The following is a 17723-nucleotide window of genomic DNA, read 5'->3' as shown; positions in this document are numbered from 1 at the left end:
GAAGAAAATTGAGAAAACCCTGATTTGGGCCAGGCTGTATAGTCAGTGGAGTGGTAAGTCAAGACCATGTTGTACTCTCTTGTCCAGTAGTACTGATTTATGATAACCACTGCCTCTCCAGCATTAATTTCACAAACACCAACATTTCAAGTCTCTAACATCTGTTGGCTTCTACCGCATCACTGCCCAGGTTTCAGTCCCAAACCTACAGCTTTCTCTACCTATGTGACCTTGGGTTAATTACTTAAAACCATTTGTATCTCAGTATCCTTCTGCATGAAACAAGGATCACAGTTCTTAGGATTGTTAGGAAACTTAAATGACTTCATACATGAAACGTATGTGGCACACAGTAAATACTCAATAAATTTTTAACTATTATTCCTTCTTTTCTTGTGCTACTTCAAAGAACGATGGTTTTTCCCAAATTGAAATAAATACAAGACATTTGATGTGTTCATTTACTTTAATAACACTACATTTACCATGTTATCACCATGGAATGTAAATTCAGGTTAGACAAGAGAATTTCACAAGTACAACAAAGCATTCTGTGATATACCAAAGTTTGTATAATGTCTTTCCAAACCAGCTTGCTCATCAATGACTTCCATTATAGGCATTTCATTTAGCTGATTCTTTTGGAGAAAATAAACATACTACACACATTTAAAAAGTGTTTTTCATTTACCTTTGCATTAGCACTTAAAGTATATGTTTCAAAATAATTTAAAATTATTCTAATATAACAGCAGCAAAATATAATTTTGCAATTACAAAAGAGCTAAAGGGAGCTACAATTTAAGTCACTCTCATGTTTACAACTATGATTCTAAAATGAATACTACTTCAAAGTGGCTCTGCTACCAGCTTTTAGGTTTGGTTTAAAAACACACAGACTTGCAGGGAGGTTTATAATGTTGTATTCCATGCACTGTTCTGAAAGGGTTCCTCAAGAGCCAACCAGCCCTTAAAACAGTACTCAGTCCACAAGGCAGTCAGAAAGTTAAATTAACCGGGGTAAACAGAATTCCTACATTACATCAAAAGCATATGATATTCTGCAGCAACTGGGAGCACTTTCAGGATTGGCATATTGTCTCCTTTAGAACTAATTTCAACAGAAGAGTTTAAGAAGGTAGACAGGTACCACTTTTTTTTTTTTAGGTACCACCTTTTAAATCAAGTGTATTTAAAAATGACATGTTTCTTTTGTGCTGATCTGACTCCCCTGAATGACCTAGCTAGTGAACTAGTCACCAGTAACCTGGTCACCAGGCAAATCAAGCCTGCAAGAAAGGAAGCCAGTATTCAAATTACCATGTTCTTGTCTCACCCAAACAATTTATTTTCACCATAAACATATAACCTCAATATGAGATGTCTAACTAAAGCAAGCACCACCAACACGACCAAGACAGCATCTCCTCTTCTAAGGTTTAGGTTTTCCCCAGAATTCTTGATACAGGGAATAGCCCATACCTAAAGAAAAAGAATGCTAGTTAAGCATTTAACATTTTTCTTCAGTATTAGAAAATTAAAAACTGTTCAGAAAACAGCTAAAAGTAGCACTCTTACTAGTATATACTACTTACAAGGAGAACAAGACCCTAGGCTGCTTATTCTTGCTTTCTTAATTCAAATTTCTAAAATTTTTTTACACAGTTTCCAAAGTATTTTCAAGACTAGTATGATTAGCTCAGATGGCTAAAATATCAATATTTATCTGGTAACTTTAAAAGGACTCAATCTTGCTGTATAAAGTAGATAAAGTCAATGAATTATAAAGCCTACAAAAGCATGTAGTATCTTTTCCACCTTCAAAAACTCAATAAAACAGCCATATCTCTTCCAGATGATGGATCTTACTACCAACCCTATTTGCATATATAGGCTCCTCAATGACATTATAATGGGCTCTACTATCTTTTCTTTCTTTAATACCTTAGTAAGATTATTCATCATAGATAGTAAAACTATATCACTACTTGAACTATTTTTATTCATTCAGTTTTTAGGTGAAAATGAGTAAGTGATATTTGCAAACTGCTTCAAAGTCAGTTAAAAGTATCTACTTTCTTTTATTTACAAAGAAATCCATTCATCGGGAACCAAAAATTTGAAAATGGCCTGTAGGAACCTACCAAGAGTCATTGCTCCCACAACAAAGCCTTGGGCTGCCACACGCATGTGGATCAGGTGAACAGACATTTTAGTATTTCCCCTGCTCTTCAATCTATATAACCCATAGGCAACAATTGCTGCAAAACCTGCCATTCCTGTAAAAGAAATAGTCACAAGTTATGTCAGATACATTGGAGCAGGGGATCAAGATGAGTTTATCATCAATCGATGTTCTGTTTCTTATAAGGATGCTTTAGGAGACCGTTACCCAGCTAGCATACAAACTGAGGTTTTAATCCTCACCCCCACCCCCATTCAGAATCAAAACTTCAAAATCGGTAGCAAACAGTAGCAGATCTAGAAAATCAAGATCTTCTTTAAAGTATGGGCTTGTGAAGCCAGTAAGTAAATTCCTTTAAGAGTGCTAGGGGAACTCGTCTCTGTCCTACTTCCATCCCTGAAGGAAATCAGTTAAGGGACTGCAGCAGAGAGGTAATAACCACAATTGTGAGTTTATAACAACTCTTTGAGTTTTGTGAGTCCTTGTAGCAAATCACTGAAACGGACAGTGGTCTTGGGGTCGCAACACATTCACTGAGATAAGTCAATAAAACACGATGTCTACATTTGGAGAAGAATTTTTAGGAGAGTTATACCAATCAAAGCATATTTCAACATATGAAAAAATATTAAAAAATAAATGCTTCATCAGGAAATGCTTGATGAATGAAACAAATTACTCACACTTCTACTGTGTTAAAGCTTATTAGACCATCAAAGTCAAACTTACCAATGGGGACAAATGGTGCCTCTCTAGCTTTTCGGATAAGTTTAGATCCCTGATCTTCATCATATGAAGAAAGAGAAATATCTGTGTCGCTTGACATAGTGATTGAAGAATCTTCCTGAAACAGAATTTCCATGAGGTTCTGCAGTTAAAAGCATACTTTTTTAAAATAAGATTATTAAGTAATACTAAAAAAGGTAAGATATTGGCCTGATTATATGAATAACGGGGCAGGGTGAAAAAAGGATTAATTTCTATAACAAAGGGACCAAGGCTCCATTCTCCCTTTTCGGTCTTTTTTTTTTTTTAAACACAGGAAACTGATAGGCATTTCATCACAATAAAGTAATAATTCAATTTCACCTTAGTTACAGTCACTGTACATATTTCCTTCTCACTGATCTGAACAGATGATAAACTTCACCCACAGATTTAAAAAAGGGAGTCAGACATAGTATATAAGTGCACAAGTCTCTGACTGATGTTAATTACAATAAACTGCTGTAATTGACATCAGTCAGATGTCATTTACAGATGACATCAAAAAGTTAACTGCCCATCCCATTATCTGTATAGTCTTAAGCTTATGAATTTTTCATGTGCATCACACTCCCTCCAGTAATAAATGGCTCTCATTCAACACTTTGCTATTCAAGGGGTTTAATAGTAATCAAGGTTCTCAAAGAAAATCCTACTCTAGACGTGAAGCGTAGTGTTTAGTTTGAAAAGTGAAATTGTCCCTTCAAGCCTCCATCCTCACTGGGAAGAGTATAGTTCTGTCATCTGACAGAGACGACCTTAATCCAGATGAGCTGTACAGTGTCACACAGATAGAATCAATTAGAACTAGGGCTTCCCTGGTGGCTCAGTTGGTAAAGAATCTGCCTACAATGCGGGAGACCTGGGTTCGATCCCTGGCTTGGGAATATCCCCTGGAGAAGGGAAAGGCTACCCGCTCCAGTATTCTAGCCTGGAAAAGTCCATGGACTTCTAAAGAGCTGGACACGACTGAGCAACTCTCACTTTGACTTTCTCTTTTTTCTTGTGCTCCATTACCTGCTAACTGAATGAACCCCTACTTTCTCTCAACTTTTATTATACACAAGGTTCAGGATGCTCATTATATATTTGAAGAGATTAAAATGTAAACACTGAAATAATGTTTCATAAATTAGATTCTTTTAAAAACATGCCAGAGTGTGTACACTTTGCCAAAAGCATAACAGAGACAGTGAGAATTTAGTGTGATACCTTTTAGATAAAGTTTGGGAAGTTTCAGAGAAATATTTGAGGTTGGCTTTCAACATACTACATAAATGAGGACTTCCCTGGTGGTCCAGCAGTTAAGACTCTACACTTCCACTGCAGGGGGCCTGGACCCTGGTCTGGGAACTAAGATCCCACATGCTGCGTGGTGCAGCCAAAAAAACCCAAACAAACAAACAAACCCCAAGATACTACATAAATCGACTAGATGGTAAGATTAAACTATTTTAGGCCAGTATGTTTATTAGTTCCCTTCGTAACCAATCTAAACTTCCCAAAGGCAAACATTTCAAAATCTTTCTGATTTTATCACAATTCCTCCTTCTACCTTCCTCACCAATCCCACATTCTAATTAAACTTCTTGTTTGTTGAAAAATATTACTTTAAAATTTATTCAACTATTAAAATTATTCTCAGGCAGTTAGGAAAATTTAGTGAAAAATAACAATTACACACATTTGCAGCGTTTCATCAGTAAGAAAAATATCAAGCTGTAAGTACATAAGTGCTAATTTCTCTTTTAATTCTTACATTGCTCATTAAAAACACATGATAAGCTGAGTTATCTTGGATCCTTTTGACCACAAGAAAAAAAACCACTATATACCACAATCCACGTTTAAAAACTAGCACCTCCTTTTGCAGATATAAAAGCATGTTTTCTTCCATTGTCCTAATTTCTAGAGAACTAATTGTCCAACAGATCAGTGTAGCGAAAGTTCATTTCTTCTTCCTCGCAGCAGTTTATATGGATAGGCCGTTTGATCTGGCTTTCAGAAAGTAGTCCCTGGGGTAAGAATCAAGGTATGAAGGAACCATGCAGTCATTATTTGTCTTAAGTGACTAAGGATAATTTGTATCTGATACAGAACACCTTGTGTGCACATTTCAGCATAAAAGGAGAATATTAAAAGTCCAACATGTCACAAAGTTAATTTGTTATTCTATGGTTCAAATTCTATTTCTAACATGACATATATCTATAAAACTCCCTGAGTGTAACGTTTTAATAATTCTCTTCCTAATCACGTAGAAGTTTCCCCAAGTATTCATGATTTACAGCCACCTAAATAAAATATGGTTAACTTTTAAAGTATCAGGGTCAATAAGTCACTTGACAATAAAAAACCAAGTATCAATCCATGCCAACAGCCTTATTTTACAGATGGAAAAAGAAAGCTTATGAAGGGTGAAATAAACTGCTCAGCAACAGGAATCTCTGGCAGGGCAGGATTAGAACCCAGCTCTCCTAATAAACAGTTGTGGGTTCTTTTGATTGACAATATATTGCCAGATCATTTGTCTTATTATGCTGGTGTATATTTAATCTGAAAAAAACTGAAAATCCACTTAACAGAAGCCTGCATCTCCTTTAAACTGTGAAAAATGTCTGTCATGCCTAAAGTTAAATGGAATCTTCTTCCCCAGTGACTTAATTCATCTAACAATTTCAGCTGTGATTTGAATATTTTTCCCCTAGCATCACTTCTGGATTTCCTTTATCATTTCTTATCCACCCACAGCACCTGACCCAGATCTGCCAGAAAGTTGAACATGTACAAAAAGAGGCACCTAAAACCAGATACTCAACGCCAATTTGGAAAACACGAATTAGTCTGTAAACTAAGATACTACTGAAGACCTTTCCAAGTGCATGGGCACCTAGTAGTGGGATAAAGGAACAGAAGCCGCTCCGCATCACGTGATGTAAAAATATTTAAGGATCTTCACAGCTCGTCATTTTTGTCACAGGAGCTTCTAACAATGGATTCCAATTTTCATTGTGAACCCTTCACCTGTCAGCCCGTTTTAAACGGCTGCCAAGGCCCCACCCCAGGAGATTCTGATTCAGATGGTCTGGGGCAGGTCCCAAGGAATCTATATTTTTAAGACCCGTTCAAGAGATTCTGGTGCACCGGGAATCAAGAGAACCACTGGTGTACAAAACTCAAATACGACTGTCATGCTGGGGCCTGGTACCACTCATACATCACAACTTTTCACCTCTGGGAGCATAGATTCCATCCATAGGGATTACCCAGCAGAGGGGAATAACTGATTCCCGCACCGGTAAAATAAAACAGGCGAATAAACCTGCCGAATCATTTCGACTGCTCCCAATTCTAATCCGGTGCTATGTTTTGTAATCTCTAACCGGGCAGGTTTACTTTTGAGGAAGAAATGTAAATTCCGTCGGAGGCGCTTGATACAGGCCCTGGTCCTTCTTACCTTCCTGGAGCGGAAGAGTCACCAAAGGTGGAAGGGAATACCGGCCTGGGGAGAAGAGGAAGCCGATGGCGGGAAGGTCGTGTAGTGTTACGCCCTCCCCTCAACCTTCCTCCCCTTTCCCTTCCTGTGACCTTGTCAGGACTCCACGGCCATCCCTCCTCACCCACCCGCTCTCAAAGAAGTCCCGGACACGCTCGGGCCTACGGGCTCCGCGAAGTCGGCCCCAGCCCGGTGCCTCCCCAGATGCATCCCCGAGCCTTCCAGCTCAGCCGAGTCGCTCTACAAGCCTTTTCTGCACCCCTCATACGCTCCGTGCGCTCTCACCAGCCCTCCCCGGCACCACGAAATGAGGCCTGAGCCCCGCCAACCAGACTTTCGCCCCTTTCAGCCCAGGCATCAGCCCCCTCTCCCAGTCCCGCGGCCGCCAACCCTCCCAAGGTGCTCTCAACGCGGCCTCACTTCTCCCCACTCCACCGCCCGGAGTCACTCGACCCCCAAAGCCCGCCTGCATCACTTACAACTTCAAGACGTTTCAGGTTCCTACCGGATTCTGACCGCACTCCGGCACCCGCCGTCCAGCCGGCTTCTCCCGGTCCCGCCTACGTCCGGCCTCAGCCAATCAGAAGCCAGCAACTAGCACGCGTGGGTGGGGCGGGTGGATGGGTGCGTGCGTGCGTGTACGCGGTGGGTGGGGCGGCCCAGAGAGAGCCCCGGATTGGCTGGGGCGACGTGCGCGGGCGGTGACTTCTCGTCCCTGGCTCACGTACGGATTGCATCAGAGGTGAGAGGTACGGCGGAGGACGTTCGAGGTTGCTTCTCGGCCCTTGCCTGGGCGGAACCCGATATTAGCTTTGCTGTTTTCCTCTTGGGAGGTGGCAGAAGCGAACGCAGCGGGGCGGAGCTGAGGTTGAGAGAGTTAAACCGCGGCCGGTCCTTGAGAGGCTGCGGGTGAGGAGGGAGCAAGTTCCTGCCTTAGGGGCCGCCGGCGGGCTTAGGGCGCTGGATCCACTCTCATGCCCTGGCAGTTATCGGCCGCGAACAGGCGCTATGGGGCTCGGAGCTTGGCGCTTACACTCTAGTCGGAGGCAGCCATTCATTACAAGCACGGGTGACTCTGTACTGACGGGCGTGGTTTGCCTGAGGAAAGAAGTCACAGGCACCTTGTAACGGTGAACTTCCTGGGACAGAACCCCTAATTTGTTAGTAGGTCACTCGGTAACTACCTGGCGAATTGGTGCAAAGCATCAAGCACTGCCATGAGGACTGTTTTCTAACTAAACTAGCATCTCTGCATATAACCATGAAACGAGGCAGACTGCCATGTGCTCTACCCCACAGATGGAAGCTCAGTGTCATAGGCTCAGGATCTTGAAAATCTTTTGTCTCATAATTCAGACACAAGTAGGAAACATTCCCTTGTGGCTCATCTGGTAAAGAATCCGCCCGCAATGCGGGAGACCTGGGCTTGATCCCTGGGTTGGGAAGATCCTCTGGAGAAGGGGAAGGCTACCCACTCCAGTATTCTAGCCTGGATAATTCCATGGATTGTATAGTCCATGGGGTTGCAAAGAGTCGGACACGACTTAGTGGCTTTCACTTTCACTTCCGGAAACTTTCATTCTGAATATGATAAAAACTCCTTACCTTGGTCCTGTGGAGTGCTTTCAGCTCCTTGCTGGCTCCTGTTTTGTCAGGTTCGTGGTGATATCTCCCTGAACAGTGTTTGGAGGACCTTGGTAATGTTAAAAGAAGCGGCAACGGTTACGAAGGGCATGAAAGTTAAGTCAGAAGATCAGAAGTTGATTTAGGGTAATTAAAACAGTAAAAGAGGGACTTCCCTGGTGATCCAGTGGCTTAGAGTCTGTGCTCCCAAAGCAGGGGACCTGGGTTCAATACCTGGTCAGGGAACTAGATCCCATATGCAGCATCTAAGGCCCAGTGCAGCCAAATAAATATTTAAGAAAATAAGAGAACCTGAGATTTGAATATGAAAGTCATATTCATAAGTAATGCAGAAGTCATCAAGTCCCTTGATTCTGGAAGTACAAAGGCTAAATACAGCAATGAACATGGCCTAGTCTTTGAATCTAAATAGTGTTAAGTTTGTTTACTAATTTCTAGAGAATGGGATTTGGGGTCAGGCAGACCAGTGCTAGTCCCAGCTTGGCCATATACTAACCATGACTTTGAGCTTCACTTTCTTCCTTTATAAAAAGAGGATAACAGTAGTAGTGATTAATGAGGAAACAAATATAAAGTGTAAGCTATTACTTTAAAAATACCTATGATATGCATTGTGCAGAAAGAGGCAGACTCTGTCCTATTTGTGTAAGAAATCATCTCTTTCTGATTAGTATATAAAAACCAAAATCTTGGTAAATGGTAATGATAACTATCAGACGATATAGAAGATTAAAAAAAATTATTCTATTTATTCAGTATCATATAAAACAATAGTGACAACTGATTTAACTATTAAAATTTTCATAATACAGACATTATTATTTTTAATGTACAACATATATTATTTCATTCTTACTCTCAGTTGAAAGAATTAATACAGAAGACTAAAAAAATTTAGGTTCTCATGTATTAAATTAATCTACATGTAGTTTATAGAAAGCCTGCACAATAAGTGTCTGCCAGTTTTGGCTAATTTCCCCTCTTTAGAGAGTCTAACTTTTCATGCTCCAAGGAGCTGTCCACATATGATCATATCCATTATAAAAGAAATGCACTTCTAAACTCAGACGTCTATTTAGGTTATGGTCAGCTTAAAGCTACATAATCCAGTTTTTGACATCCTTAAAAAATATTGTGTAATCTCTGTGGCATTTTGTCTAAAACAAATCGTAAGACTTTTGAGAAAAATTGAGTATGAATAGAAATGACAGGGTCACCAAATACTGGACATGTATTGTGCCTGGTGCTGTACTGGACTCAGAAATTAGACACAGTTCCTTCCCTGAAGTAATTTATAATCTGATTAGGTCAAAGGAATAGGTGTAGAAAACAGTCTGTGAGAAGTGCTTTGAATGGAAATCCAGGTAGATAACATAGTGAGTGAGCTATTTCAAAGTAGACTTCTTGGGACTGGGGCTTGAATGTGTGAACTTGGAAGGATGACTAGCATGTAAATAAATTGGAAGAATTTTACAGAAAAGGAAACAGTGGGTGGAGGAGTAGAGGTAGACTGCAATTGTAGGTCCGGTATGAAGGACAATGAGTAGGGAAAAGGCAAACATTTGTGACTAAAGCACAGTCAGAGAGTAATAGAAAGAAAGCTCAGTGGGGAGGACCTTTAATGCTAGTAAAAGAACTTGGACAGTATTGTATTTGTTGGCCCTTGAAAGTTTTAGAACTGGCTACTTACAAAAGCTGAGTGTGTTTGAGGTATTGAAAATTGAATGCATTAGACAGGTACTATCAGCATTTCTCGGGGCTTCCCTGGTGGCTCAGAGGTTAAAGCGTCTGCCTCCAATGCGGGTGACCCGGGTTCAATCCCTGGGTCGGGAAGATCCCCTGGAGAAGGAAATGGTAACCCACTCCAGTATTCTTGCCTGGAGAATCCCATGGATGGAGAAGTCTGGTAGGCTACAGTCCACGGGGTCGCAAAGAGTCGGACACGACTGAGCGACGGAACGGAACAGAACAGATCAGCATTTCTCTGCCAGAAAGCTAAAGGCTGTTCAGTTTGTGGCTTGTAATCTTTGTGTTGAGGCCGTATTCTCAGTCTTAAGGATATGGAAGGCAACTACATGCAGTAGTGTCATTCCTCTACTGGACAAGGCCTACTGCTTTAAAGCAGTAATAGTCCATACAGACCAGTGCACAGGAAACATTGACCAGGGTCCAGGCCATCATAAAATTCCAGACTGTGTGAGATGGCTGTAACTGAACTTAATTATCTCTCTCCTGTCCTCCCCGCTGCTCTGGATACTCCTTCCTCATATGCCTGTACTTTCTCTTAAATTCCCTGACTTGATTGGAAAACCTGCTTTTTACCCCAGAAACCAAACATGAAACCTGGGTAAATCCCTGATGCTACTTCTGCTTTTGGGTACATGCAGCCAGTGACATGTGGACAGATAACTGAATGACAAGGGGCCGGCGCTCTAAAGAACTGTGGCACAGATGAGGCATGTCTTCACTCTCAGTCATGTGCTCTGACCAAACTGGCCAAAATTTGCCCGATTTCTGTATACAGTGATGTCAAGAGGATTATTTACACAGGAAAGCACTTAAACAGATCAAATAAGGAAATACATTTGCGTCCTTCTAGGTTTGATGCAAGACTTTTCACTGACAGTATTTTCTAACAAAAAGCCATGCGGTTGTCACTAAAAAATGGATCTTAGATTCACTGACTGCAGCTCCTCAAAATTCCTTTTTGTTCTTCCTATTAGTTATTTGGGGTGTGTGTGGTGGGTAGGGAGATGGACAGGTGGGATGGTAGGTATGTAATTTTTCTAGCTGAGCTGAAGGCCACCCACTTCTTTCCCTTGTGTTGGAAATGGTTGGATTTAGAATTAGCGGCACAACCATTTTGTCTTAAAAACTGATGTAATTTTATATCCCATATAATTTATTAAATATGTCTTTTGGTAGAGAGTGGGTAGACAGAATTTGGTGTCTTTAGCATTCAGTTTTAGGTAGTTTATATCTTGATTTTAAAAATTAGAAAATTTATTATCTTATATAAACTATGTAAGTGAAAAGTTTGACTAATTTTTATTATCTGTATTTATACAGGTAATTTGACTAGATTACACAAAGAAAGAATTGACCACTGGAAGCAAAAAGCTTTCTTTTTGCCACAGGTAAACAGCTCTTTCCACTAGAAAGGATAAATGTGATTTTCTACCCGGGTTCCCCAGCTGTCTGCTGTCACTTGGTATGATGGAGAATCCCGTGGTTATGTATGAACGTTGGGTTGCAAGCACCCTGGGAGCAGAACCTCCATTATGTTTCCACCCACAGCACTTGGTAGTATCCTGCACATGGAAAATGTTGGCTGAATGACTCAAGACTATTTCTCTGCAGAGGTGAGTACTGGAGTTCACTAACTCTGGCTGCATTTCTGCTACTGGACTGCAGTAGCTGGGCAGGGGCTGTGGGCTCCTGTGGCTTCTTATTCTCTTGATCATCGCCCCGTAGACAGTCTCCCTTTCAGAATCCTCTCTCTCCCCAGCTGCCTTGGGTACTGACTGGCTCTCTGCTTTCCCCCACTCTGTCTGTCCCAACGGCGACTTAGGACTAATTTTACAAGTCTGATAATTCTCCGAGAATGAGGTGCCTCTTCTGGAACGCACTGCCACACTCAGTGGCACGGCAAGTAGGTTTTTATTGACTGATCTCCACTCTCCGAATCATTTTGCTGTCACACTGATTGCGAGGCACCATCTGTTTGCCTTAATGACTTAATGAATTGAGGGCTCATGAATGTAGCTGACATCTACATTAGATCCGTATCTCAATACAGACAGGATAGTGGTTTCCTTTGCCAGAGATGATGGACAGTTATTATATAACTGAGAGAAAAATGGATTATGCAAATAGACACTTCACCCAAATTGGTGGCCCTCATTACTCTCCCTATGCTGATGCTTTTGATCAGGGACAGGGACATGCCTGCCCTGTTTCAGGAAAAACCAGGAAAGAAAAATTATCTGCCTGACCCAAGTTCACTCATGAATCAGCAGACAAGTGCTAGCCATCAAAGTTCTCCTGCTGTTTTGTTTTATGAGAGTCAGTAGGGTTTTCTGAGAGTGATGAGTATTAAAATAACTAGATAAAGTGAGCTCATAACCTTGGTCTGTTGCCTAGTATAGTATGGCTGGTTAGAGGGAAATTGCAAGCTGCGAGATGGCTAAGGATTGTGTCCTGTGCAGATTGTGATTGCTTGTGAAATTAGGTAAGTTGTTGATTAAGGGGAGTTCAGCAACAGTTTTAAAAGACCTATGACCACTTCTGGCTAATTTGCTCTTTCATATAGCTGGGATCTGAAATCATTGTGATCTCTGAGCTATTGCTTGCCTCGGGCTGGTAGGGGGGCGAGGTGGGAAGTAGACAGACAAATGGCAATAGGGAGTTAATAGGCAATAAGTTAATGGGTCGGCGAAGGCAATGGCAAGCCACTCCAGTACTCTTGCCTAGAAAATCCCATGGATGGAGGAGCCTGGTGGGCTGCAGTCCGTGGGGTCGCTAAGGGTCGGACACGACTGAGCGACTTCACTTTCACTTTTCACTTTCACACATTTGAGAAGGAAATGGCAACCCACTCCAGTGTTCTTGCCTGGAGGATCCCAGGGACGGGGGAGCCTGGTGGGCTTCCATCTATGGGGTTGCACAGAGTCCGACACGACTGAAGTGACTTAGCAGTAGCAGTAGCAGCAGGTTAATGGGTATCACCCAGATTGGACATGATAAAAATGGAGTTGATCTGGAATGAAAGATGATGGTTATACAACTTTGTGAATATATTAAAAACCACTGAATTGTACACCTTAAAATGGAGAATTTTATGATATGTAATTTACCATACCATCTGTTTGTCTTGGTGACTTAACGAATTGTGAAGAAAGCTGATCGCTGAAGAATTGATGCTTTTGAACTGTGGTGCTGGAGAAGACTCTTGAGAGTCCCTTGGACTGCAAGGAGATCCAACCAGTCCATTCTAAAGGAGATCAGTCCTGGGTGTTCATTGGAAGGACTGATGCTAAAGCTGAAACTCTAATACTTTGGCCACCTCATGCAACAAGTTGACTCATTGGAAAAGACTCTGATGCTGGGAAGGGTTGGGGGTGGGAGGAGACGGGGACGACAGAGAACGAGATGGCTGGATGGCATCACTGACTCGATGGACATGAGTTTGAGTGAACTCCGGGAATTGGTGATGGACATGGAGGGCTGGTGTGCTGTGATTCATGGGGTCGCAAAGAGTCGGACACGACTGAGCGACTGAACTGAACTGAACTGAAATGTGAGAATGTCCCTGGCCTCCCTCTTACCTGTAAGTATCTTACATTAGAAGTAAGCAGCACCAGGGACTTCCCTGGTGGTCCAGTGGTTAAGACTTTGCCTTCCAGTGCAGGGGCTGTGGGTTCGATCCCTGGTCAGGGGTGGTAGGATCCCACATGCCTTGTGGCCAAAAAGCCAAAACATAAAACAGACGCAATATTGTGACAAATTCAATAAAGACTTTTAAAATGGTCCACATCAGGAAAGAAAAAAAGAAGCAAGCAGAACCACATGCAGCTACCCAGACAGCCTGCTGTCCAATACCAGCACACGCTCAGCACCTCCCATTCTCTGGGCAGGATGCTTTCAGGTGTCTGATCACTAAAACAGCTCGATCAAGTAAATACTGTCTTCATTTTACACACGAGAAAGCTAAGGTTCAGCGGGGATAAGTAAGTTGCTTATGTTTCCATAGAAGAAGAGGCAGGATTTGAATCTAGTCCTGTTTAGCTCATACTCTTTGTGAAAGGTTCCATTGCCTGTCTGTGCTTTCTTTTCCTTTTTGTGCCTTTGTCTCTTTGTTACCTTCCATTTCCACTGTTAGAATCCTTATCAATCACAACTTTAGTTTTGAAATACATGTGTAGTTATATCTTTGTATCTAGATATATATCTACAAAATATATGTGTATGTGTAGTTATGTCTCTATGTATGTAAATATTCACAAACACATGCACTTTCATATCTGTATATCTATATTTGAAGATATTTATATTTATATTATCTATAAATATTTATACATGGACACAGATACAAATAAGATGAGAAAAACTGTACCTCTCAAATATTAAAGATGGTTTTATCTGCATAGTAGGATAATAATTTGCAATTTTCATTTTTTCTCTCTGTGTTTTTCTGTATTTATCAAACTAAATTTATTTTATTATTGTGATCAGAAAACAATTTTTGAAGTCTTTCATATCCTTTCACCTTCATATGCCACTACTTTTGTGAATAAAATCTTTCCTGATCTTTAAACTGATGTTACCCTGTTTTGTTTTTCTTTTTTTTAATCACACAGTGTGGCTTGCACGATCTTAGTTCCCCAACCAGGGATTGATCCCAGGCCATGGCAGTGAAAGCACTGAGTCCTAACCACTGAACCACCAGGGAATTCCCTGATGCTACTCCTTTTTCTTTTGAAACACACAGCCTTTCCCTAGCACTTTGTATTTTCTTAAGTCATTTCTAACATTTTATTTTGTATTCTGTGTAACTTGAGTTTCTTGGGGCCCCACTCAGAGAGGAAGAGTAAGGGAGGCACATCTAATAATAGGAAAGGTAACAGAAGAATTTTGCTCCAGTCTATCCCTGTGAAGAAAGCTAGGATCTTCTGGCTATATCTGTCGTATCCCAGTCTCAAATCTCTTCTCATCCCTGGGATCATAGTTGTCCTGTGTCTCCTTTTCGTTGCTTTACCCATGACATGAGTCAATTGTCATGCTCACTGTGGTATTTATGCATGATTCTGTCCCATTTCCTATCTCTTAGTGACAAGCTAGGCACCGTTATTCCATCAGGCCCCACGTGATCCAGGTTGTGCCTCTGTTCTTCGTTGAGGTTGGGGAAGGACACCTCTTCCCACCCAGGTTGTACTTTGTCTCTTCTTTTTAAATTTATTTATTTGGCTGAATTGCATTTTAGCTGTGGCACGTGGTCTCAGTAATTGCAATGAGTGGATTCTTGAGTTGCAGTGCATGGGCTTAAGTTGCCCCGAGGCATATGGGATCTTAGTTCTCTAACCAGGAATTGAACCCAGGCTCCCTGCATTGGAAGTGAGGAGTCCTAGTCACTGGACTACCAGGGAAGTCTCCCTTTTTTTCTTTTTAACTTTACTATATTTTATTTATTTATTTATTTTTTGGCCATAACGAGAGGTGTGTAGGATCTTAGTTCCCTGAGGAGGAGTCGAACCCACGCCTCTTGCAGTGGGAGCATGGAGTCTTAACTGTTGGACTACCAGTGAAGTCCCTCTTTTTTTTTTTTTTAACATAGGCATTTACAGCTATACATTTCCTTCTAAGCATTGCTTTCGCTATATCCTGTAAATTTTGTGTTTTGTTTTAGCTGTCTTTCGTCTCAAAGTATTTTATAGTTTCCTTTGTTACTTCTTCTTTGACTCATTGGTTACTTAGGAGTGTGTTGTTTAATTCCTGCATAATTGTGAATTCCCTAAATTCCCTAATGTTGATTTAATTTAATTCCATAGTGGCTGAAGAGCATACTTTGTGTGACTTGAGATCTTTTAAATTTACTGAGATTTTTTTAATGGACTAACATGTGGTCTACCCTGGAGAATGCTCCACATGCACTTGAAAAGAAAGTATATCCTGCTATCACTGACTGGGGTGTTCCACCCAAGTTTTTAGGTATTCACTTACCTGGTAAAACACTGTTCATCCTTTGAGTCCCAGTTCATCCCCAGGTCCAGATTTCATCTGTCAAATATTTCTTCATCCATCTAATAAGCAAGAATGTTCAGTTTGCTCATTTGAACTTCTGTCTCCTATAACTGTGATTTCTGTATATGCCAACACCCATAACTATGAGATAGGCTTCATTACAAGTCAGTCTTTCTACACACTGATGTTGCGGTTTCTTTTGTGTAGGGACCAAGTCATCACTATATCTCCATATCCCTGAATGTGGAGTATTCAGGAGTAACTTTAAAGCATGCCGTTAAAAGGATGAGAGAATTTGGGGGTCATTGAATACCTTTTAAACAGTGAACCCTAGGCTATATACTGTCAAGAGTGGAATGGGAAAAGAAAGGCAGTGCACTCTGCCTCTGGGGACCTATAACTTAGTTGAAAAGACAGTATATCTGCATGAGACACCTTTAATATAAGATCTGATGAAGTGCCAAGACAAGTGCTGTAGGAGTCGGACTTCTCAATTTTTTTTTCTCTCTCTATGCATAGGAAAGAGACTCATTGAGTTGTGAGGTTGGAATAACATTCAGGACTCCTGATTTCCAGCTGTGAATCAGTGTGGAATCCTCTGGCCGCCGATCACCCAGACTCCATTTGGATACTCTCACCCACAGGGAGAAAGCCCAACATTCCCCAATCAGGACTTATGATGGTTGTTTGCTAATTTGGGGTGGTAAGGGGAAGCTGAATTGCTTTTTCCCTACCGTACACTGTTTGCTGCTGCTAAGTCACTTCAGTCGTGTCCGACTCTGTGCGACCCCATAGACGGCAGCCCACCAGGCTCCCCCGTCCCTGGGATTCTTCAGGCAAGAACACTGAAGTGGGTTGCCATTTCCTTCTCCAATGCATGAAAGTGAAAAGTAAAAGTGAAGTCGCTTAGTTGTGTCCGACTCTTCACGACCCCATGGACTGCAGCCCACCAGGCTCCTCCGCCCATGGGATTTTCCAGGCAAGAGTACTGGAGTGGGTTGCCATTGCCTTCTCCGGTACACTGTTTAGTCTTCCTTATAAAATAATCTATACACCTGAAAGAATATGTGTAAAGTCAACAAGGAAGGCAAAGAATTCTAGTTATAAGCTTTAATCTCAGTAGGCTAGGTCACACACAGTATGTTAGGTAAGGAAGGTCAGATCAGGTTGGCTGGACAAGGGTCACTTCCAGGGGAAACAAAATGAATTATTTTCTAAGGCCTATTATTCTCCCAGAGCCCACCTATATGTGAATGTTCTGGGAAGATCTGAGGGTATGAGATTTGGAGAGGTAAATTCATCCCACACGCCAGTTAGATATTTTATTCCATCTAATTTAGGATTAAAAGACCAGTGATTTCGGGGGCTCATTAGGGTATTTCTGGAGGTTTCTTGTCAGGAATCCAGTGTAGTAAAGAAGGTTTTCAAGCCAGAATATAAACTCTTTTCTCTAGAAACCTCTGAAAACAGAATCATATTAGAAAATAAAATTATGTTATGAAGTACCTAGCGTTTTGGTGGTGTGCACTGAATAAAACAGGAGGATAATGTAAGTGCTGGCCCATCACTGTGTATAAAAGCTGACTAAATGAGTGATATCTTTGTTACAGTCTCCACAGACGCATTTATGGACAGGCAGTCAGAACACTATGGGGTAGAACAGTCTTGAGGGCAGGGATATCAAGCCATCTGATAGTGTGGAATTAGCAACAGAGCAGGTCTGGATGACCGGCTTGAGCAGGGTGGAAGAATGGGCAGGCTTTGGATGGAGACAGCAAGAGATGAGGGTTGGCGACAGGGCTGTAGAGGTTGGATGTATAAGACATGCTGTTTCATCGGTGCAAAGTGCCTAGAAGGCTGTAACCTGGGCTTTGGTAGAGGCAAGACACAGGA

The 17723-nt window shown here is 41.5% G+C and overlaps 1 protein-coding gene and 1 long non-coding RNA gene across 5 annotated transcripts; one reads left to right on the top strand and one right to left on the bottom strand.

The window, feature by feature from the left end:
- Positions 1-432: 432 nt before the first annotated feature.
- Positions 433-7022, bottom strand: HIGD1A (HIG1 hypoxia inducible domain family member 1A). Of its 4 annotated transcripts, none has more exons than XM_088831890.1 (5): positions 6926-6985; positions 6408-6452; positions 2915-3025; positions 2145-2279; positions 433-1482 (listed from the first exon to the last, which is right to left on the bottom strand). In XM_088831890.1, the coding sequence occupies exons 3-5, from the start codon at positions 3009-3011 to the stop codon at positions 1433-1435; spliced, it is 282 nt and encodes a 93-aa protein (XP_088688016.1). In that variant the 5' UTR covers positions 3012-3025; positions 6408-6452; positions 6926-6985; the 3' UTR covers positions 433-1432. The 4 variants fall into 4 exon arrangements, with proteins under 4 accessions (XP_088688016.1, XP_088688015.1, XP_088688017.1 ...); XM_088831888.1 differs by having other exon boundaries at positions 434-1482; positions 2915-3029; positions 6926-7022; XM_088831889.1 differs by lacking the exon at positions 6408-6452 and having other exon boundaries at positions 2915-3029; positions 6926-7016.
- A 66-nt stretch (positions 7023-7088) lies between these two features.
- On the top strand, positions 7089-15007 carry LOC148774053 (uncharacterized). Its single transcript, XR_016036161.1, has 3 exons — positions 7089-7195; positions 11160-11452; positions 12988-15007. It is a non-coding gene; the product is annotated as an uncharacterized LOC148774053 (long non-coding RNA).
- Positions 15008-17723: the final 2716 nt, after the last annotated feature.

The sequence above is a fragment of the Moschus berezovskii genome, chromosome 24 (assembly GCF_049115385.1).
Source record: "Moschus berezovskii isolate FMDL1 chromosome 24, NW_MosBer_1.0, whole genome shotgun sequence".
Classification (NCBI taxonomy): domain Eukaryota; kingdom Metazoa; phylum Chordata; class Mammalia; order Artiodactyla; family Moschidae; genus Moschus; species Moschus berezovskii.
This window is presented reverse-complemented; position numbering and strand designations above follow the sequence as displayed.

Bases quoted from the DNA above. Each gene is read 5' to 3' on its own strand.
- HIGD1A (XM_088831888.1), bottom strand. From the start codon at position 3,011: ATGTCAAGCGACACAGATATTTCTCTTTCTTCATATGATGAAGATCAG. The intron at 2,280-2,914 runs GTAAGTTTGACT...TTTCTTTTACAG, and splicing joins GGCACCATTTGTCCCCATTG to GAATGGCAGGTTTTGCAGCA. The intron at 1,483-2,144 runs GTAGGTTCCTAC...CTTTTTCTTTAG, and splicing joins TGTGGGAGCAATGACTCTTG to GTATGGGCTATTCCCTGTAT.